The sequence below is a fragment of the Miniopterus natalensis genome, chromosome 5 (assembly GCF_054644295.1).
Source record: "Miniopterus natalensis isolate mMinNat1 chromosome 5, mMinNat1.hap1, whole genome shotgun sequence".
In the NCBI taxonomy this organism is placed as follows: Eukaryota; Metazoa; Chordata; class Mammalia; order Chiroptera; family Miniopteridae; genus Miniopterus; species Miniopterus natalensis.
In genome coordinates this window covers 82,853,996-82,876,663 of record NC_142085.1, presented here as the reverse complement: position 1 = coordinate 82,876,663, position 22,668 = coordinate 82,853,996, and the positions used below count along the sequence as shown (strand labels likewise).

At 41.7% G+C, this 22,668-nt stretch overlaps 1 protein-coding gene across 1 annotated transcript in view; it reads right to left on the bottom strand.

Moving 5' to 3' along the window:
• Positions 1–22,668, bottom strand: part of MTHFD1L (methylenetetrahydrofolate dehydrogenase (NADP+ dependent) 1 like) — a 149,649-nt gene that overhangs the window by 115,537 nt on the left and 11,444 nt on the right. Inside the window, exons 7-11 of the mRNA XM_087817685.1 lie at positions 21,942–22,078; positions 9,623–9,734; positions 4,649–4,740; positions 3,121–3,218; positions 314–487 (exon numbers count right to left, since the gene is read on the bottom strand). Of these exons, the coding sequence (XP_087673811.1) occupies positions 314–487; positions 3,121–3,218; positions 4,649–4,740; positions 9,623–9,734; positions 21,942–22,078 (613 nt within the window). The remainder of the gene's footprint in view (positions 1–313; positions 488–3,120; positions 3,219–4,648; positions 4,741–9,622; positions 9,735–21,941; positions 22,079–22,668) is intronic.

Here is a 22,668-nt window from a genome sequence, read left to right as displayed (position 1 = left end):
TTTTATCTTGAAAAACTAAAAGAAAAATCCAGGGTGGAGGACAACAAGGCTGATCAAAACACAGTATGAGAAACAAAAACTAAAGTACTGAATTAGTGACTCATTACACTTTGTATTTTGTGGACACGAATTTGTTTTGCACTGAAAAGAAAAACTTACCTCTTGTCAACGGAAGGAATGCCAAGTGAAATGGACAAGATAATGTCAAATCTGAGAATCGAATGGATCTGAGGAGTGTGATGACAGACATACACAGGGAAGAGGGTCTGATAAACATATCTTCTTAGTGAAAGAGATTTTAAAGTAGTCTTACCCAGCAACTAAGACGTATTTTCCATCTGCTTGATCCTTTAACCTTTCCAGCAGGGACAAGCATACTTTGGCTTTGCTTTTGCCATAGATTTCAATTTCATCTGCAAGCAATCCTATCTCCTTGGCAAGGACATCCACAGCTTTTGGCGTCTGTGCTCTTGAAATCTCAATATCACTGGGGGGAAACACATAAGAGGCAAGAGTCTTCTCAGCTTAGGTGGTCGCTGCTGGAGTGAAAAACAGCCATACACCACGCCAACAATGAAATCAACGCAGCGGCTTCATGGTCCTTCGTCCCAAGCAGTAGTGAGCACGACTGCTAACAATTAATGTTTGTGAGAAAATGGTTTTAGAGAAGCGACTCTTAAGAACTGGTAGAGATCCTAGAATTCTGCCCAGGTACAAGGAGAACACCTAGGTCATAAGAGAGGAGGCTGTATGTTACGTGCCCGTAAGTATAAGGTCATTATGGAGCACGATACTTTCTATGGGTCATCACTGTATTTGTTAACCATGAATAGATGGGTTACCACATAGTGCTCTATTACTGGGCTAGCCCCATGTGTCTTTTGGCTATTCAAAAAAGTGGAAATGCAACTTTGTTTTATCTGTGTCCATACTTTTCCTCCCTTTTTCCTATTTCAAGTCCAAAATCATATTTCAAAATATTTTATTAATTACATAACTCTAACAGACCCAATGTTTGAAGCTCAACCTCAGACACAGGACAATTTGGGAGCTCCAGAGTGTAACTGGGCAAACACTTTATTCTACTTTCTCATCTGGCAAGATGGGAACGCCACTGCCACTGCTCATCTCTCAGGAGTGCTATGAAAATGAGCATCTGCTGAACTTCTCAGAGAGCCTTTGGGGCTCCTGGGTTTGGCCATTATTTTAGTGGGGTTTGAGGCTTTCCATCTGTTTTCCTGGCCATCTGTTTGAGAGTGAGACCCAGCAGGCACAAGCCAGCCTGCAGGAGAGCAGGCATCAGAGACTGAGAAGATAGCAGCCAGGTTCCAGAGCCCTGGAGCCCTTATTTTGGGGCATGATAGTCTGTGCAGTGGGCAGCAGATTACTCCCTGCTCTGGTTCATTTCTATTGCTACTGCTGAGGATCTACTCTCAGCTGCCATAGGAACCCATTCTTCCCCATGACCCCACAGGGGTGTGACTCTGGTGCACGAGATACCAGTAAAGCTACCTCCAATCCCGACTTCTCCAAAGGGCAGCTCAGAGAGGGGAAGAGGACACCTGGGGCCAGAGATGGGCTGAGCTTTGTGACTCCAGCCAGGTTCTCCCTCCCCCAGTATCCTGGATTTTCCTCCCCATGCCCCTTCACTGCCCAGGCTCCTGCTTCATTTTACCTTCCAGGCCACCCCCTTCTCTCTCTCTCTCTCTCTCTCTTTCTCTCTCTCTCTCTCTCTCGCCACAATCTCCTAATCGAAGAGATTTTCCTCTCTTGGAAAATCTCCAAAGTTTTCCCTCTTCACTAGCTAAGAGTGACAGTGACATCATTTTGATTTTTTGAGTGATTTATAAACTACTTAGCCTGCCTTTCTTTCTCCAGTGGTGCTAGAAGTCAAATTTGGTTAAGCAAGTAAAGCACATTTCCCCCCAAGTAGAATTTATTTTGATTATGAAAAGGTTGTGGCACACAATTTGGTAGAGTCCATCTCAAATATTTTTGTTCTCTGTAAGCAGAATTTACTCATTTACTTTTAAAAATTAAGATCCTATACTGATGTAAGTAACTTGAAAAGTTATTTTATGAAACAGATTACAGAGCTACAGGGATGATACTGTGAAAAACAACATTCCTTGGGATTTATGTATTAATGAACATTGGAGATGACTAAGATGTTTAGTCTCTTTCAGGGGTGAAAGCCTGGCTTGGAGGGTCTCACAGGCCTCGTGGGTATAATCAAACCACAGTGTTCAGTGAACGTGCAAGGGGACACAGGTCAATTCTGAAATGCAACTGGTCACCAAGCGAAAACTTAGTCAACTACTACTGACAGTTTCCCAACAGTGGCAATGGGATCACCTGGGGAAGCGCTGACGTTGTTTCTACCTCCGATGAAAGGGGAGGGGACAACTCAGAGGTGGGGCCACCACGGAGGGTTCATTATGAGGCTGGAAAAAGCCCTTCTCTGGCTCAGATATCTAATTATGCCAAAAATGTTGAGACTCTGTTCTTCAACTTGTATTTGCCAATTTATTCGAAAGGATATGTAGCTTATGCTTCATTAGATCTCACTCTGAAGAAAACATCTGTCTGGACAGTCCCAGAGCATCCTGCCAGACAGTACATACTATCGCGTTCTGAAGGCCGCTGAGCACACTCTCCACGTGTACTGCTGCTCTTTGCTTTGGGTTTCCCACTCACTCCCAGGGTGGAAGCCTACAAGGCCCTCAAAACCAAGATGGCACATCCTGGGTATTTCTAACACTAAAAAGCATATTCCAATCATTCCACTACTGTATTTAGTCAAATCTAAGACACCATTATTTTATAGACTACTAAGAAAAAATCACTGCCATTTAATACAGGATACATCAGTGACAGTAAGGTTACATACCGATTTCAGAAATAAAAAAATACATATATTAGAAATGATAGGTTATGGTAAACCTGTTATTATTTAATTTGGGAATACTTAAATGATAGAAAAAAATGGCACAGCAATTTGATTAAATTATTTACCAGCAAAACCATAATACCACAAGTCGTGCCCCCACTCAATGGGTCATTCTGGATATCTAAGGCACTTTGATGAGCTGACATCAGTAAAAACAAATCCCCGGATACCTGGGTACTGGGGAGAGTGGCTGAAGTTTCAAGCAGTGAAGTCTCCACCTCGTGTACTGCTGTTCGCGAAGCCATCTTCTTCCACTGCTCACCATGTTCTTCAGTGGGGGCAGAAAGAAAAACATGTTAGAAAAGTAAACGCTGACAGCCATGTATCTGAAAATATTGCTCAGGGATGTCACGCCATGAAAAGATTATGAAGTTGCACAATGACTCAAGTGATGATCAGGTATAATTGTATTCTCATGTAATTAAATTTGTAGGTTTTTCTTGAAGAGGAAAATGGAAAATATATATGCTATTAAAATAAAATAGTTCACTAAGGCATCAACTACGCAGAATAAAATTCTAGAGTGGGTTTTTCATCTCCATTAAAAATGAAAAATGAGGAAAATGTGAGAATGCATGAATAATCAGGCTGGATGCCTAGCTTCCAAAATTTGCAACACCATTCAAGTATAATTCTTCCACAGCTGATATAATCGAGTAGGCAAATTGAATTATTAAATAGTAACACACACACACACAAATAACATTTGGCTTTGGTTGAAACATAACAATCTTTACATCCAATTTCAAAGTAAACATTTTTAACTGTGTACTGAAATGAACAAAAACTTGCTTCTGTTTAATTCTACTATGGCAGGAACGTGAGGCTTGGGTGTCTCCACAGGTAGCTTGTGCCCTGCTGGCCGTCCACATCACCGCAGGCTCCAGCGCCAGCACAAGACGCGTGCACAATGGACACCTGGAGATCTTAGGCTTTAGGTCACACAGATGGTGGTGGTTCAAAAGGATGTCTACAAATTCTTTAACACTCCCGTCTTCAAGGGGTAAGCCAATTCCCTTCCTCTTGAATGTGAACTAGATTGGTGGCTCACTTCTAGTGAAGAGGAAATTAGTGACTTTGGAGACTGGGTCATAAGGCCTGCTGCAGCTTCCTCCTTGTGTTTTTCTGCAGATCACTTACTATGGGAGAAGTTAGCTGCCACATTGTGAACAGCCATACAGAGAAGTCTACATGATGGGGAACACAGCACCCTGCCAAGAGCCACTGTGGAATTAAATACCAACACGCCAATAGCCAGGTGAGTGCGCCATGCTGGAAGTAGATCCTCCAGCCCCACTCAAGCCTTCGGATGACTGTGGCCCCAGCAGACGTCACTGCATGAGAAACTCTGACCCACAGAAACTGTGAGATAATAAATGTTTGTTGTCTTAAGTTGCTAAATATCAGGGAGCGCTTATTACACAGCAATAGATAATAACAAACCCTGGGATTTGAGTCCCTGCCTCATACTTGTCATATGATCAAAGGCAAGTACCTTAATTTTTCTAAGACTCCATTTCCTCATCTATCAAGTGGGGAAGACCATTACCTGATAGGACTATTGTGAGGAATTAAATGACACACATGTGCAAAGTGTTTAACGCTGCATCTGCTAAACAAAAAAAACTTGTAAAATATTAGTCAGAATTAATCAAAGCTCCAAACTCAAAAATTCCCAAGTAGCTGTGTCACACACACCTGGATCCGCAGAGCTGCAGCAAGGAGGCTCACATCATTTTCCGCGATGGGACCACTGAAGGGTACACCTGGGGATCCGCAGCCAAGCTTCCCTGGGAAAAGTGTGGGGGAAGCAAAGACTTTCAGCATGTCATAGCCTATAGCCAAGCGCTCCCTGTGAAAGGTTGGCACACTGAATGACCTCGTTGTCACCCAAGTAAGTCAAGATGTCACAGCAGACACAGCCACGGGTAGGTCGCCTGTCCCTGGCACCACCTTGGGTTTCTCCATTGGGCCTCAGAATTCAGAGTTGGGCTAGATTAAAACCTGGCCTCTATCTCTTACTAGCCACTGTGATTCCGAGCCTGTTAATTGATGGAGGTCATATCAACCTCAGAGAATTCTGTGAGAATAGAGTGTGATATGCTATGCAAAGTGCTTGCCATATGGTATGTATCTTTAAGCAATATGCATAAAATAAAAGCAATTTCACTCATGCATGAACCTGAAGTATAAGAAGGGGGAGTGAACACCTACCTATAGGATAAGCCCAGCCAGGGTGTTATGTGAAAGACTAGGCCTTCTTTGCTGGTTTTAAAAAAACCCTGTCATCAAAGCGATGTGACCAATTTCTCATCAAAACTGAGAAATTCTGGAATATTATTTTGAGGGATTACCTGGTTTTCAGAATAGAGAGACACTTTTAAGAATTCTCCTTTTCCCTCCTCTAGCTGGCATTTGGAAGTTCATAAAAAGCAAACACACATGTAAAATGCTTTAGTCTACATCTTCCCTGAGAGAAAAGAAACAGTCCTTATAGCAACTCTTTTGAATTTAGAAATTCTCCCCCTCTTTTTTGTCCCCTTCACTTTGAAATTATCCATTTTGCTGGCAGTCCTTTACACGAGAGAGCACCAAACACTTCGGGGTAATTGTCCTGTGATGTTCTGTTGTCAAATGTGTTCAGGGTGTTGGAAAATCATACCCCTTAGGTATTGTTTAAAGATTAGCAACAATTCAGTCTTATAAATCATGCTCAGGCAAAAGCCAAGAGTCTCGAGAATGAGAGAGATTTGTTTTGTTTTGTTTGAGTAACTAGAGATCTGTTCTGAAGGTCCAACCACTATGGAAAAGAAACGTGCTTCCCTCATTCTTATCTCTGTCCTTCAATGATGGAAACAGGAAAATGCTACATTCTAGGAACTGGTATCCACTAGAAATGCATATTCCCGAAATAGAATCACAAATACCCCTGTGAATGAAGAATATTTGCCTCTAGAATTACACAGTGAGTAATTCCGCCTATAACCTCAACCTGCCTTTCACACAATAGAATGTGGCTAAAATACAAGAGTTTAAAACACAACACGAAACACACACGCACGTACATTTTAAATCTTAGAAGAATCTCGTAGGACCCAGCATTTTTTTCAGAAGAAAGTTAAATTTCAGTAATGCTTTATACCATATTGTTTTCTTTTCCTTCTACTATATTCTATCCAATAAAATTAAGTATAATGCTTTTTTAATGGAAAACTGCCAAGATGGTTATCTCAAGGTGACTTCACACATTTTCTAACACAAACACTGTATTGCTTTTGTAGTAAGATCAATGCATCCTAAAACTATATTACAAATCGTGAATCCAGAGAATTCAAAGCAATTAAGATGGTAACTTGCTGAATTAGGAATACATCCTTAATAGTTCATGGCTGAAGAAAATGGAGAAAGGAAATCATTATCTCACCCCCTGCCAGTGTGGAGGGCAGGCCCCATCTGGAGGGCTGGTTACACTTGGCCTGTGAGTCCAGCCAGGGTCCCATCCCAAACCAAATGGGTCTTTTCACCTCCCACTAAATATTCCCCATTAACTCAGGGATCCTCCAGGGACAGGTCAATGAATCACTTTAAAAAAGCAGCCTTTCATTTGTAATTTTTATTATAATAAGAAACTTTCCACAATAAGAAAACTTAAGGCTAAAGTGTTACAACTTCCCCTGGAAATCAGAACAGGCCCTTTCTGACAGGAGCAGCTTCGAGACCACCCTGGGAGTTTTTCTAGAATAAATGAAGTGGGAGGGGCCATGGCGAATTCTGCAGTCTCCCTGCCATCTCTGTTATATGGAAATGGTTCAGCTTCTTTTGCAATCTGGCTGAGGGCACTCTTCTTATCAAATATGTGCTGTACGAACCCACAGACTGAATTCTAAACATTTTCTCCCTCTCCCAGGAGCACAAGTTACCAAAAAAATTTATGGGGAGGTTTGAAAATAGAAAGAGCTAAAAATTACAAGTTAGTACAGATAAAATGTTAAAAAAAACATTAGTTTTTAAGTTAAATATTAACTTAATACAGTAATTTAAATACATTAACAGTAAAGTGCAATAGATAAAGTTTCAGTACAATTTTTGTGACAATGCTCAAGATTTTCTCACTTGTAACTTAAAACACCTGAAGTACACTATCAAATGACAATCTATTACTATTTTTATAAAGAATACAGTGTAAGAATCCTCAAAGAAACATAATTTAAAAATTAGTATTAACTTATATAAAAATTAATACAGACTTGCTTATTCTAAATGGCTGAGCCTTTAAAAAAAAAGTAAAAAACATTAAGTATATTGTATTGAGAATTAAAATTTGAAATAAAAAAACTGCCAATAATATGATATAGCCCAGGGAAAGGTCCAAAACATCTAGAATTAAAAATAAAATAAAAACAGTAATAATGATTAGGAAAATGGGTAATAGATATAACAGATTTTAGAATAATTAAAGTTCAAAAGTCATAAGCAAATATTCCAACTCTAATAGGGCAATGATTAAATTACACAAATGCCTAATTTCTCTAGAGCTGCCTTTTCTTTCTCAGAATCTCATTGGCCCTCTTCCTTCCTCGGGCTTGATATCTCAGGTACGAACTTTCGTTCTGCTAAGAGAAGTCTGAAAGTTACTGTGTGCCGGTGTAGCAGCAAGGAAGTGGGGCGAGGGAGTGGACCAACACTTACTGGCAGCTGCTGTGGAAGAGGCCTGGCACCCGAGGTGGGCGTCTCGTTAACTCCTCCCAACAGCCTTGCTCCCTTCTTTCCCCCAGGACAAGAACTCAGAGCTTAGGTTATTTGCTCAAAGTCACGCAGCCTATACATACCATGCAATTAAGAGTTAGAGCAAACAAGCCAGAAAACCCTCTCATGTCTGAATCAGATCAATGCTGACCCCAAATTCTATGTTCTATATTATATGTCCTTCAGATCCCTAAGAGCGAAGGCTCACAGTCCCCCAGGATCCCTAAGCTCACTACCATGAGCCCTGGGGTGCAGCCCAGGGTTCTGCCCTACTCCACACTAAATATAACTGAAGTTGCTGTTTCAATACTGTTCTCTGGGCCCAAGACATAAGACCCGTATCTCCTTTATCTCATTGGTACATCAGGAAGTCAGTCCTCATTTTGGGGTACAAATGGTCTTGCTTTAGCAAGCAAAGCATTATAAAATCACAGCCCACTTCTTTCATTTGAAATAATTGTTTTAATAATAAAAAAACCTAGTTATCCTTATAGCTAGAAAACGGAAGATTGCCATGTCTCTGTTTTAAATCTAAACGATTTTTGCCATAGAAGAGCGAACAGATCCAACAAGTTAGGTATGACTGTTTCCTGAGCACTGCTTCTGGGGTATCAGGGAACAGACAAACCTCCCCAGAGATCAGGTATTCAATAAAATGCCTTTAGAGAATTACCTCATCGTAAATCAGCATATCCCATATATTTTTACAGGGGGGAGAGGATAGGGAAACCTTGTACCATTAAGATGGGTATAAAAATTTCATTTTAAAACCCTACCTTCATTCAATCACAAGTTTATTAAAAATTCTTTTGTTCTTAAGTTTAAATAAAAGCACCTTTCCTTTTTCTTCTATAATATCCCATAAAAGAAAGCTGAATGCTTTATTTTAAATGCAAAACAAAAAGTGAAACGGTTCTCTCGAGGTGACTGGATCAGAAATTATCTTCATTTTCTTCTGGATACTGTTCTCTAAGGTTTCCCAGTGGTACTGGCAGGTGGAAGAGGGCAGAGGCCCCCACACACTTTGGCCCCAAGTTCTGACCAGCTTTGGGGAAAAACAACACTGTCTGCCAGCCTGCTCAGGACAGCCCTCTACTTCATGCTAAAGTCTGGAGCCAAAGGTACCAAGGAAGGAGGGTTCCTTTGCCTCCATTTGCCAGTATCTTTTGCATCTACATGTTACTCAGAGACTTGAGGAGGAGGGCTGAGTGTGGTCCAGAGCTTCCCTGGCCTCAGAGCATCTTTCTGTGAGTGAGAGAAGGGTACCTCCTGTGGGTCTGCTCCTATGGTACCTGGCTGGGTGCCCTGGTGCTGGAACAGCTTGAGCCACCCTAAGGGTGGGCCTGCTGTGGTCCAGGGCATTCCTGGTTCCCTGGGCAAAATACCATCAAATATCAGCAACAACGCTAACACTGCCTCTGTTTCTAATGTAGACTTTCGCACCATTCTCAAGTGCCTTTGGAGGGTTTGCTACAAGGGGAAATCAAGTCATGAGGGCTGGTCTCCACTCCTGGCCACAGTTTTCATCTATGCTGAGGTTTAGCTGAGATTTCTTTGGGAGTAAGGATTCTGGTGCTTTTTAAAAGTCTGCAGAAAACAGTATTTATAGCTGACCTCAAACATGAGCAAGTTATCCACTTTAGGCCACAACTGACTTTACTGCTTGATACTGGAGGTGGCCATGGGAGAAGGGGGGAGGGGGGAGGCGGCCACTGCACTTGGTTTCTTGGCTTCTCTTTCCTGGACAATGTGGCTGCCGTATCAGTACCCCAAAAGGTGGGCACACCCACTGTTTCCTCTCCGGTGTGCGCATATTTGACAATGACCAACATTTCAGGAACATACCCTTTTGAATAAGTGTAACATGTCTTGTAATAATCACAACTATTTTTATCAGAAGCCCAGCACCTACTTCAACACATTTACCTGAGAGTAAGTCATGGGAACAGTTGAGAACAATAGTTCCTGGCTGTATCCAAGAAAGGGGAATTTCTTCTGGCTTGGGTGAGCCTAACACCACAATGTCAGCCTCTTGTAGCTGGAAAGAGAGAGAAACACCACGTATGGTTTAATCTATTGCATAAACACACGACTAACGATCAACATCAAATGATTTGAAGACAATAGATAATCGCAGCTCCAGACTGTCACTCCACACTGACAAAAGGGACAGAATCATGGGCTGACTTACCAACACAGCTAATGTTAGTGTTAACAGAATGTGACTATCATATCCTAGAAAGAAAAGGAAACTTTAAAACCTTCCTCAGGGCAGTCACTCAGCATAAGGGCTACCTGTACTATTGTCATTTACATGTGTTTTTTTTTAAACCTCACCTGAGGATATTTTTTCCATTGGTTTTCAAAAAGAGTGGAAGAGAGAGAAACACCAATGTGAGAGAGACACATAGATTGGTTGCCTCCTGCATGAGCTGGGGCTGGGGATCAAGTCTTCAACCGAGGTATATGCCCTTGGTCAGAATCAAACCTGGGACCCTTCAGTTCCCAGGTTGGTGCTATAACCACTGAGCAAACCAGCTAGGGCTCATTTACATGTTTCCACCACTCACTGCAACATAAAGAAAAGGGGGGGGGGGCAAAAAAAACCACCAGTGGAAGGCAGAGATGGGAAGGCACACCAGGGTGGGTGCATCCTGACTCACACAGCGGCCTAGGAGGAACATGGGAGTTGATGTACTGAGGCCCCTTGAAGATGTGACCAGCACAGGGGTCTGTACAATTGCACAACCAAAATTAGAGCCATATGGAACTTTTACTAGATCTATGCAAGGATTTTCAAGAGCTCAAGAAAGAATCTCATTTTCCTTGAGGCCCTGGTTAGTCTCCTAAAAAACTGTGCTTTTTCTTTTTTTTTTTTAGGAAAAGGAAAGAATGCATCCACTACTACAAAACACATTCATGTCTGTTCTGTTCGGAGTTTGACAACACAGTGCTGGAGGAATGTGTCTGGCAGGAAGGTCACGTCTGGAGGTAGGGTAAGCATGTGGCTCTGAGCTAAACCAAAGAATGCCCACCTGTCCACCTGTCCTGGGACCAACGAAGTAACTGATGATCTGAAACTAGATCCATATGAGGAGGGACAGAGGTGAGAAGGAATCTTACAGCCTTGAGGGGAAGTGGCTGCACCTTCATATGTCCACTCGGTGCTGTCAATCTCTCACTGTCTCAAATATGAGAGGGTGGTGCTACAATACCGATTTAGTAGACCAGGAAACTGAGGCTCAGAGATTGCAAGTGTCTCTATTATATGTCCTGTTTGTCCTAATACACTAGTCCTGGAACCCTCTATGAGGTACTAAGAGAGGGAAGCCTCCTGCCCTTTACTTTCCAACACCGACGGCCCTTCCTCCATTATCCTTTCCACAGACTTCGATGCCCTGCCACTACCACCCCTCAACCACCGGAAAACAAACGTGCTCCACGTTTCAGCTCAGATAAGCTCATCGTTGAAGATTTCGGGGAGGATTAAGCCAGCTCCCCTGCCTGAGAGTCTGCGATACTGTCTGGCAAGAGACTCTCAGCTAAGGTCTCTCAGGCCTCTTGGGACCAGAGATGGCAGTGAGGGGAAGCAAACCCATGACAGTCCTCCTTGGTCTATGAACAAAATGGCCAACATCCAGGGTAGCTCCAAGTTCCCAACAGAGGTGGAGCATGATAACAATTCAAGTGCCTATCCTTTCAAAGAGCCGATAAGGCTGAGAAACATCCCAGAAACATCTGATCAATTTGCTCATGCACATAGGACAAAGTGGATTAGCATTCACTGAGCACCACTAATGAGCCAAACAGCACTTGCTGCTGCTGTTCAGTCCCATACTTTATATATGCACAGGGAGAAGAGCAAATTCACTGAAATGGAGCCTCAGAGAATCAACTGTATGAACTACATTAAAAAGACAAGTCCCTACTAAAGCAATCATTCTCTTCTTATGGCCACTACAATGCAAAACTGAATTAAGATGCTTAAAGCCAGTATTACCAACAATCTAGTGTGTTAATGCCACTCACATTCTCTACAGACAGACCTGAAAGGCAGGTGGACTTCTGGGTGATGTTATATTTGGGGGAAAAAGTGTTCTTATGGAAAGAGGACTTTACACATCTGAATAAGAAAGCACATTTCTTTACTCACCTGTACCTGTGGTACAGGCATTCAACTACAGTAAGGCTCAGGAGAAACACAAATGTCCAAGGCTGTTGAGAATGACCCGAAGATAAGAAAGGCCATTTTTCTCTATTTTCATGCACAAGAGCAGCAAAAACAGAACACATGAAAACATCTATAAAAAGTTAATATGTATAAGGCTGAAATGCTCATTTTGGAAAAAGCCAAGGATCACAGGTTCACACAAGTCCCCTGAGAACACTCAGTTTCCTACAACGTGGTGTCTTTGATGCAACCTGTTCTTTTCATTACCTATAAATCTCCGCAATCCCATTTCCACCCCTCGACTCCGGACCCAAAGGCAACTCTGGAGTGGGCTGTGCTAATAGGCAGCCGGGGGACAGTCTATCCCACCACAGAGAAAGGAACAAAAGTCTCCTCCCTTAGCACTGATCACATCATAGCTGCTAATTCTTTCTGGAAGGAAAAAGTGCTAGATGCTTAAATCAATAAATAGCCCACTGAGGACTGGGGAAGATTTTAATGAGCTAAAATTCAAGGAGAATTATCATCTCCCTGACAGCTCCTACTTTCCTCCTCCCAAGTGGGAAAGACCCTGGCCAGAGCCTGGCTTGAAACTTTACCTCATAACCAAATACTGTGTTCTCTGCTGAGAATTGAGTAGAAACAGCTTAAAGAGAACGCCCACTCCCCAGGCATTAGACGAAATGTCAAAACAATAGCAAGACGCAGATATGCAAGCATTTAACACGGAGCATATGGGAGCCTGTGAGAGGAGTGTACAGTGTAGATAACATGAAATATGTTTTTCTTCCAACGCATTGATTTTTAAGGGAGGGGGCAAGTGTGGGAACATGGAGAGGGAGGAAAGATGTGATTTGCGAAGTTATAAGGAACATCATAATTTTGCAATTAGCGAACAAAATGCATTTAAAAATTTTAACTATAGAGAGTACAGCCTCACCCTCCTTGGCTATATGGATTTGCCTTCTGCTGTCGATGTTTCAAAAGCGTACATTTGAGAACCTCAGGTATGAGAACTGTATACACTGTAAACTAAAACCTGGGATGGGTTAAAAAAAAAAAAACGTTGAGTGATATTTTTGAAAAATCGTGGTTGATATGACCTGGGACTATGAAACCTATTTCTATATCCTTCCAATGTTATCAGCACAGTTCAGAAAATTAAGTTCGAAATGAAGAACAGCACTTTAAAAAATCAACAACAGGTGCTTTCTCCAGCACAGACAGGCTCTGAAGTGATAGCGACCCAGGCTTCCTTAGTGAGCACTCACTCACCTGCCACCTCCCCAGTGCCACTTGGTATAGACACTGAGGTCGCCGAGGATTTAAAAATAAAGCCCCTGCCTACAGAGTTTAGAGCTGCAGCTGCAGGAAAAGAAACCAGCAAACACTCAGTTCCTACTTATCTTGCCCACACAGCTTGGAAAGTAAGTTTCACCAGTATTTAACATCTGGACAGACACAGGCATTCTCGATCAGTCCCAGTGTGTCAGTCGGGCAGCTGTCACAAAGGGAAAGTACAGGGAGGGGTCTTGAAGGAGGTGGCCCCTCACTTGTTCTTTCACTTTCAACAAATGAAGGGGGACACGTGGTGGTTTGTGCAAGCAGTTAAGTGACTTTAAAGGTCCCATTATGATCCACAAGATTCTTCCCACTGCTTTGCAGCGACAGTGTCCCTGAAATCTTTTGTGGCACGGAGGTTCCTTGACCATCTCATGGCAAAGTCCTAAAAAGTTCAGTGTTTTTCTTTTTTAAATGCAATGTTACTTTTTTTTAAGTAAGTGCCACATTTCCAAATTTGCTGAACTTTTCTTGGTAACAGACTAGTAGCTGTCAGATGGGGCTTCTTTCTCTGGTTGCCCTAACACCATCAGACATGTTTTAGGAAGATTACTCTGAAAGCTGGTGGGGAATGGGTTGAAGATGGGGATCAAAGGGGCACGATACTGAAATATGAAAGAAGAGACGGCTGGGAGGGAGTCAGATGCCATGGGCCTGGAGCTGAGGACGGTCATGCAGGAGGGGGACACAGGTTGAGATCCGTCAACACACAGATGTAGTTAAAACCAGCAGCTTGGATAAAAGCTCTGCGGGAAGCAAGAAGAATGGGAAGAACGGGGGTTCAGGGCATCCCTGGGGAGGACCCCTCTCAAGTGATAAGAGGAAAAACAATGCACTGGTGCAGCCCAGGAGACTGTGTTTCAGGGCAGGCTAAGGGGAAAGGGGTGGTTGACAGGTCTGAGTGATGGCCAAGCAAGCTAAAAGCAAACAAATCCATTTTTGGCAATTAGGAATTTCTCAGAGACTTTACTACTAAAATGGGTATTGGCAACCATGCTGGGTAAATTCTCACCATTTGCGTGGAGTGTGTTCTCCGCATATGCAGACTTCATTTGGGCATAGTTTTCATGAGCAGAGCCCTTGTTCATACATAAATTATTCTAACTCAGAATGTCTAAGTTTTCATTTGAGTTAAACGAACATCTACCATAGGATTACTGATTTGTACCTATGGTCAATATCCACATTTTCCTGAAATATTAAGCACACTGTCAAGTAGAAATGTTAAAATAGTTGTGGAAGTACTCTAAAACAAGGATGTCAAACCACTTTCATTCAGATGTTGCAATACTTTGGCAAGATACGAGAATGACAATTTCAGTAAAAGCTAATTCCCCCAATTCATGCGCACCAAGTGATCTCATCTTGGGAGAATTTTCCTTTCAGGAACTGGGTATGTTTCTTTTTTCCACTCTCCTCCATGATCAGCAGAACAGATTACTGGCCTCTGAAATTAAGACCTGCTTTATGGTTATTTCATAAATCAGAACGACTACGAGCCAAGTGGACAACGAGGGATTGTGATTGCAGCACTTATCTACCAAATTTCCCCCCCAAGGCTAATAAATGACCTTCCTTTGTCTAAACGTTCCTAAGTTCAACTCTTACATCACCATTCAGTGTATTTACTGCTCAGTGTATGAAAAGAGAATATCAAAGATACTCAGTTGTGCCTAAAACGATAAAGATAGTTAATCCCTCTTCAAGTGACCTCGACACTCACCTAAGTAACGACAGATGATAAAAAGAAAATGCAACCTCCGGTCTAGTAATGGACATACTCTGAATGATTCGTCAAACACAATTCCCTTCCTCACACTCTAGGAAATAAAATTAAAAAGTCGGGCTGAAAGACAGACAATGTGTGTGTGCGTGTGTGTTGAGAGGGAATATGATATGACAAAGACTCAGAATCACGTAGCACAAAGATGAGGACATGCCCAAGAGCAACACTAAGTGAGCCCCGCGCCACAGAGGCAGGCCGTACCGCCTCACAATTTACGTTTACACCCCTAACCACACGCTTCAATGTCTACAGCACGCTCACGTTGATGCAAATGGACGCAGCTGCTGGAAATGAGCTTTGCATTCCTGACACATTTATGTTCTCAGTCCTGAACCTTGGATCACACACCAAGATTTCTGCATTCCACTTCCTTTGAGTAACTCTTGAGGCCTCAGTTGTCTCCGCTGAAAAGTGAGGACACTGCACTTGACAGAGAGGATTGAGGTGGGGTGGGAAGAGGACTCTGGGTGGAGTCATGAGATCTGGATTCCAGCCCAGGCTCTGCTCCTTTTCATTGATGACCAGGGACAAGGCACCCTGCATAGCACCTGGTTTTCAAGTGTTTTTGTAAATTAATGAGATAATACATGAAAAGGCAATGAAAACAAAATCTTTACACAAATGAAGGTGCATTATTGTTACAGATTATATTTAAAACCTTGTGAATTAAGGTATTCCAGTTCATTACCCTTCAAAAGCACTAACAATGGAGAAGGGTGAACAATGAAGCCAGGTTCCGTTGACAGTATAGAAAGGGGGGCAGGAGGATACATAGGGGTACTGGGGGTGACGTAACCAGCCTGTTCTCTGAGGAAACAGCCTAGAGCCCCCCGTCTGTTTGTGCAATGTACATCTGAGATCATCTAAGACTACCAGACCTGGGGCTTTACATGATCACATGCCCATTAGTTTCAACAGATTCTCTCACAAATCCTTTTCAGAACATTGCTAAATATAACTGGCTTGATTTGGGAGCTTTTACAAATGCTCTATTTATCCCCTTTGGTGGTGTTAATAAGTAAGGCACTGATCAGGTAGAGGCAACAGTGAAATAAATGAGAGCTGACATCCAAAGGCACCTGCACTCCTTGAATACAGTATTCAAGAACCCATCAAAGAGCACAGGGGCCTATACTACTTAGGTCACCTAATCACACATTACAGAGTAACCTTGGTATCAGCTTGGCACAAGATCTGTGGTGTCCCCGTGTCAGGGGTTATTTCCCCCCACACCCATAACAATGATGCTATCCTGCGTGTCTGCAGCTCTGACCAGGGTGCCCCCCCCCCCCCCCCCCCCCCCCCCGCTCTTACTAAGGTCGACACTTACCCTCTGATGAGTAAGCCCGGAGGGGTGGTGACAAGCCCAGGTCTCAGGGAGGGAGCAGCACCCTTCTCTTAAAAGGGAGTCTGTGGGATTATTAATTGTTGGCATAAAATAGCAGTGAACTCAACACAAGTCTAATGTCTTGGGCCTTGGTCTCTCTGATGTTCCCCATCTAAGCTGTGAGGTACTTCTGAGTTTTAGAGATTAACAATTAGACTTGATGTGATTATCTGGAGTAAGAGCTGAAATGGGACAGTGACTAAAAACATAGGTTATAGTGCTACCTCCATCATTTTAAAATTGTAGATATTTGGAGTCTCTTTACTTCTCTGAGCCTATTTCCTCATCTGTGACATGGGAAGAACAAAGAGTCCTGCCTAATAGGATGACTGTGTGGAATCAGTGAGAAAACATAAGTAACGGATAGTACCTTGTTCACAGTAACCACTAACTTGATCAGTGTTAGTCACCATTATTGCCATTATAATATGTTACTGGTGTAAGTGTAGCTTCTCCTGTTAAAAAAATTATCCTGCTCATCAGAAACCTTAAAGGCCAGAAGACAGTGGAACGACATATTTACAGTGCTGGAAGGGGAAAAAAAAAAATCTGTCAACCAAGAATTCTATATCCACTAAAAATATATTTCAAAAATATGAGGACGAAATTAACTCATCTGCATATTAATAAAAGCTGAGGGAGTGCACTATCACTAGATCTGCCCTATAAGAAATGTGAAAGGGATTTCTGCAGCTTAAAATGAAAGGAAACTAGACAGTGACTCCAAGACATATGAAGAAAAAAAGATGTCCAGGAAAGCCAGTTGTTACTGTATTTTTGGTTTACAGCTACACTTTTTATTTTTCTCCAGGATTTAAAAGACAAATGCATTAAAAATTATAAATACATATGTAAAAGAATTATCATGCAACTCACTAATCTAGTTGTTTAAAAGCTAGGGTTTTTGCCCCCTCCCAATCTTGGAAAAGATTTCATGTTTAGAATTTTAAAATTCACTTTTAAAAGCCTTTTATAAGCTATGCTATGCTCTGAATTTAAACTGAGAATGACTTTGTGACAATTAAGCTTTGCTCAAAAAAAACACACAAAAACATACTTTGATTCTGTAAATATGAAAGACCTGTACTTTTTCTTTCTTCTGTTAGTTCTAGTTTTGAGGGTCTCTGTGCTCAGGAGGAGAAATGAGAGCCTCTGAGAAAAACAAAATAAAACACTTCTCTTATTTCTAGGTTATTTCTCATATGCGCAGCTGGGACTGACGTGATTCGTCACAGCTGGAGGCTGCTCGCATCGTGGTCCAGCTGTGTCTAACACAGATGCAGAAACGGCTCTCAGCTAGGAGAGTGAGCAGGCACTGCACAGAGCCCTGGGGTGCCTGTCACCCTCCTCCCTGGAGAGGTACCACTCTGCCTCCTAAGGACTAAATGTGGAACAGTCTCTCACCTTGGATTGCTTCTGGCATCAGGGTGAACAACTCATGAGGATGAGGAAGAGGTTATCTCCAAATCTAGGACAATTCTGAGTGATGGCTCTGCCCTGTTTCCACACTGGGGTCACTCCACTCCAGGGGCCGGGAAAGCTGAGGGTGGGGCTGGAGGAAGTTAGTTATTCCTTAGCCCTCAGCAAAAGCATCAGCTCAGTGCTCTGCTCACAGACATCTGATGATCCACAGCTTGGGGCTAATTTGGACAAATGCCCAGACATCCCCCCTCCCCCCAATAAATGCGTAAGGCATCTCAAAGTTCAGACACAAAGCAGGAAACTGATTCTTAGTTTTCAATGATACATTCAGATGGGCATAAACTATAAAGCTACCAAATACAGAAATTTACTGTGTTCTGTAGAACTCTAAAAGACAAACCTCAATTCCTCACACTCAGGCTCCATGAAGATTTTATGCATCATTGGTATCCAAAGAATAACCTTAGATTTAGGCAGGCTGATAGACAAAGGATCTGTTTCTATTAAACTAACTCGATGTAACTGTTCCTCAACATTGTAGGACCTGGAAGGAATAACTGGTAAACCAGAAATCCCCAGCAGATACGAGGTAAAATAAAGTGGCTTCTGAGTAACAGAGGAATCACGGGAAGGCAGAGGGACCAGAGGGGGAGCTGGGCCTTGCGGAAGCTAGGCACCCACTCTTTCTTAGACACTGTCTTTTAGTTTGGCTTTGGTTTAGTTCCCTTGGCTTCCATATACTGCTGGAAACCTCACAGACAGAGTGACTCTCTCCTTCCCCCCAGCCATGCAGTGGAAGTATGTACACCAGGCTTTGAATGAGGGATTCTGGGTCCAGTTGGGGTTTATCTCCTTATGATTTGATTGAGCCACCTGCCTTCCTACATCCTGGATCAATTACACATCTATATGGAGACTTGCCAATGTCTTCCCTGACTTACTATTAACAGCAGTCAAGCAGTTAATGTGAATATTAATAGGTGCCAAGGGCTGTGCTGAGCAAACTTACACAATTATTGAATTCTCAAAGCAGCCCATTGAGGTAGGAGTGTCATGATCCCAATTCTACACAGGAGGAGACGAATTCACAGAAGTTAAGCAACGGCCAAGGCTTGAACTCCGACCTGTTTGTCACCGAAGCCTACGTTCTACTGCTCATTGAGGACACACATGTTGTGCCTGACCCCAAACCTTTGAAGGCAGTTCCTACTGGTTGCAGCAAGCTGCAATTAACTGGAGGTCATCCCAAACTTGAAAGGCTATATGGAGTTTAGGAGGAGGTAGATAGGACTCTAGTGTTACATGGCAAACCCAACTCAGAAACCCCTCATGCCCTTGGCTTTGGAAATCCCTAACCAGACAGCTAACAGGGATTCTTGTTCCATGCCAGGTACAAACAAACACGTGAGAAAAGCTTTTCAAAGGTAATTCCCTTTGACCTAACAGCCACAGGCCTTTGCTTGCCCTTTTCTTTCCCCACCACATCACTGCTGATACTGAGAAGCTAAATGGACAAGGATCTTAAAATGCACTGTTACTGGTGGTCAATGAAATTAGAAGGCAAAAAATCCCAATCAGTTGTTAAATTTATACATTCGATGTTTTCAACAGTGATGTTTTCCCAAGGATGTGGCAAGAGTGGGCACGGCCTGCCCCACTTGGGTGCCCTAGGACATTAACCTGTGCCCAGGGGCTCTATGTACCACATTAACTGCCACCCTTTGACTGTGGTCTGCAGAGGGACTACTGACCTCCTGAAACAAGGCCCAGCAATATATAGAAATAAAGGCAAAGGTCATACAGAGCTATGGAGACATATGGGTGGGAAGGTAAGTGGCTGGTGACGTACTAAATACTAGCATGAAAAATGGGAAGATGCAGGCTTTATTTTGAGGTGGGATGGGCGCCTGTCACACAAGTAGGCCAGGTAGATGGGGCCAAATACCAGACACCAAATAAACTTCAAAAACAGGTAAAGTAATAAAAAGAGTGACAGTTAACAGGCTCTAAGATTCACGGTGGTGCTGTTATAAGTACCAGGGCCTTAGAAAACAAAATATGTGTGCAACATGAGTCATTAGAGAGAACCTTCTTGGATTTATGAAAACAGAAATGTTACCCAACTTCTAGATTCTCTAGAGAGCAAAGCTACTTAATCGTTCTCAAAGTCAGAATGAGATTTATCCCAGAGAAGTTAGGTGATTTATTTCCATAATAAAAAAGTACTTTAAAAGATGTCTTTGTTTTTCAACAATACAGAGACAACTAGCAAAAGTATCTGTGACAGCTGTGAAAACACTCAGTTGCCAATGAAGGCATTTCTCTCTTTCACCACAGCTGTTAGTTCAGGGCAAGGTTTATTTTCCTCTCCACTACGCTTCAAATAAAAAATCCAGGGCTCTACATGACAAAACACTGACCTCGCATTTTCTTGAATAGGCTGCCACCTTGTGGTGACCACTAAAATACACACTGGTTTGAGTTTAATTGCAAGACCAAATTCCTGAGCTGTCTTAAAACAAGAAATAGGTTTGATCCACCGCCCACTCAAACATTCTCCGTCTCAGAGGGGATGTCAGCCTTCCCCCAGCAGGGCTACAACTTGCTTGTTTACATTCTCATGCAGCAACATGAGGAACATGTGCTAATTTACAGTACTTAATGTGCTTTTAACTTTACTTTGCTTGACATTTGTGAAATGCATTGTAATTTTTTGAAATTAAAGAATGTATTAACTATTTAAGACATGAAACTTTAGAAAAATAATATAACAAACCTGGATACCCCACTCATTGTCCAGATTTAAAAAAAGGCATGAGCAATACAAGTGAAGATTCTCAGGTCTCCTTTCCATTTACAGTCCCTGTAAATGGTTTTCCTGATTTGGTTCATACTTCCCAATTCATTTCTTCATATTTTTACTTTATATATACGTAGCCCTGAAAATATATACTAATTAGTATTGCTTTTAGACCTTATAGAAGTGGTGTTTGTGAAACAAAATTTATCCTTCTGCTCTGTCTTGCCGTGAATGTAGTTTTAAAAAGTCCTCTAGTTTTCTTTCAATATTGTCTTTGTCCTTGTGCTTCCATATAAATTTTAGAATCAGCTCGTCAAATTCTACAAAACAATATAGGTCGGAATTTTGACTCAAATTTATAGATTAATTTGGGGAGAAGTAGTGTCTTGAAAATAGTGAGTCTTCTTATCCATGCTTTTATTTGGCCTTCTTAATGAGTTTCATCAAAATTGTATAAATTCTTTCAAAAGTTCAGAAATAACTTTTGTTAAATTATTCCCTTATATTCTCATTATTATTAGAAATTGCATTTTTAAAAAATATTTTCTAACTGTGGGTGTACTATTTAGAAGCCCAAGTGGGTTTTGCAAGTTCATTTTATATCCAAGAACCCAGGTGAACTCTTATTAAGTGTTATAGTTTTTAACAGATTCTTTTGGGCTTCTTATGTAGAAAACTGTATCTAGGATTAAAAACAGTTGGATGTCTTGCCTTCCAATCATTATAAATTTTCTTTCTTTCTACAACAGCTTATCTGGGAATTCCTATATAGTGCTGATTAGGAGTACTGATAACAGGTACCCTTTGTCTTTGCTAGTTTTAAAAAATGCTTTTAATATTTCACTATTAAATGAGGTACTTGCTCTTTTTCTAGATATTTTATCGAATTAAGGAATTCCTTTAAATTCCTAGTCTAAGAGGTTTTCTGAAAAAATACTATAAAGGATACTAGATTTTATCAAATTTTTCTTCACCTATATGGTAAGAGTATAGTTTTCAATCTGACGGTGTGGTTGGTGAATTACAGTAACAGATTTTCTGATGTTAAACCACCGTTGTTCACTCCTAATGCTGCTGGTGTTCTTTTTATCTGTTTTGGCTAATGGTATGTCTACTGTGCTAGGCTTTTCCAAGAACCAACTTCTGGCTTTGTTGATAACCTCTCATTTATAGTTTTCTGTTTCATTCATCTTTGTTCTTTACTGTTCCCATCCTTTGAGATTCTCTGCTGTTCCTTCTCTAACTTCTTACATTAAATATTTAGCCTATACATTTCCAGCCCTTCTCCTTTCTACTATAAGTATTTAAGGTTCTGTTTCCAATAGGTATGATGCTCACCTTGCTTTGAAGCTGAGGCGTTTTCCACTGGGAGCTCATTGTCATGGACCCTTTTCTCTGGAACAGGCATTGTAGGGTGGCTTCCAAAGACCCATGGGCCCCTACTACCAAGATCTTCTTTCCATCTAAGCTGACACCTGCCCACAAAATGGAAATCAGTATTACAATCCAAACGTCAGAGCCTTCCTACCATACAGCTTTAATGTAAGAAATAATGTTCTGAAACTTGGCCCTCTGAGCACCAGCCTACAATGACTGAGCCATAATTGACCCTTCCGTTGCAAATTGATGGCAGAGAGACCAAGAATCATCATCCCGATAATCTATGGGATGAAAACCACTGTCTATGTGAACTATCTCAGACTTGAGCTTAATGGCTAATGTCCTAAAGGTGTTATCCTGAAAGTTATTTTTCCAACTGAACTTTGGTACGTATTTTGGAAGTTTTGTGTGACTGTTGCTTGTTAAGGTGAGAGGCGGGGACATGTGCCTATTTTTTACTCAAGCTGTAGTAGGGAAAAATTTAGTTAGCTGAATTTTTATGAACTCAGCTAGAAGAAAGTCCTTAAATATAGAAGACAGCAGCAATAATTTACTCATTAAATTTAATAACCAAGAAAAAGAAATTATTCATGTCTGTGTCCCAGACATAAAAATGCAAGATCAAGAGAAGAATGAGGGAAATTAAATGCTGATTCCTCAGAGATGTTGCTTATGACAAATCCCA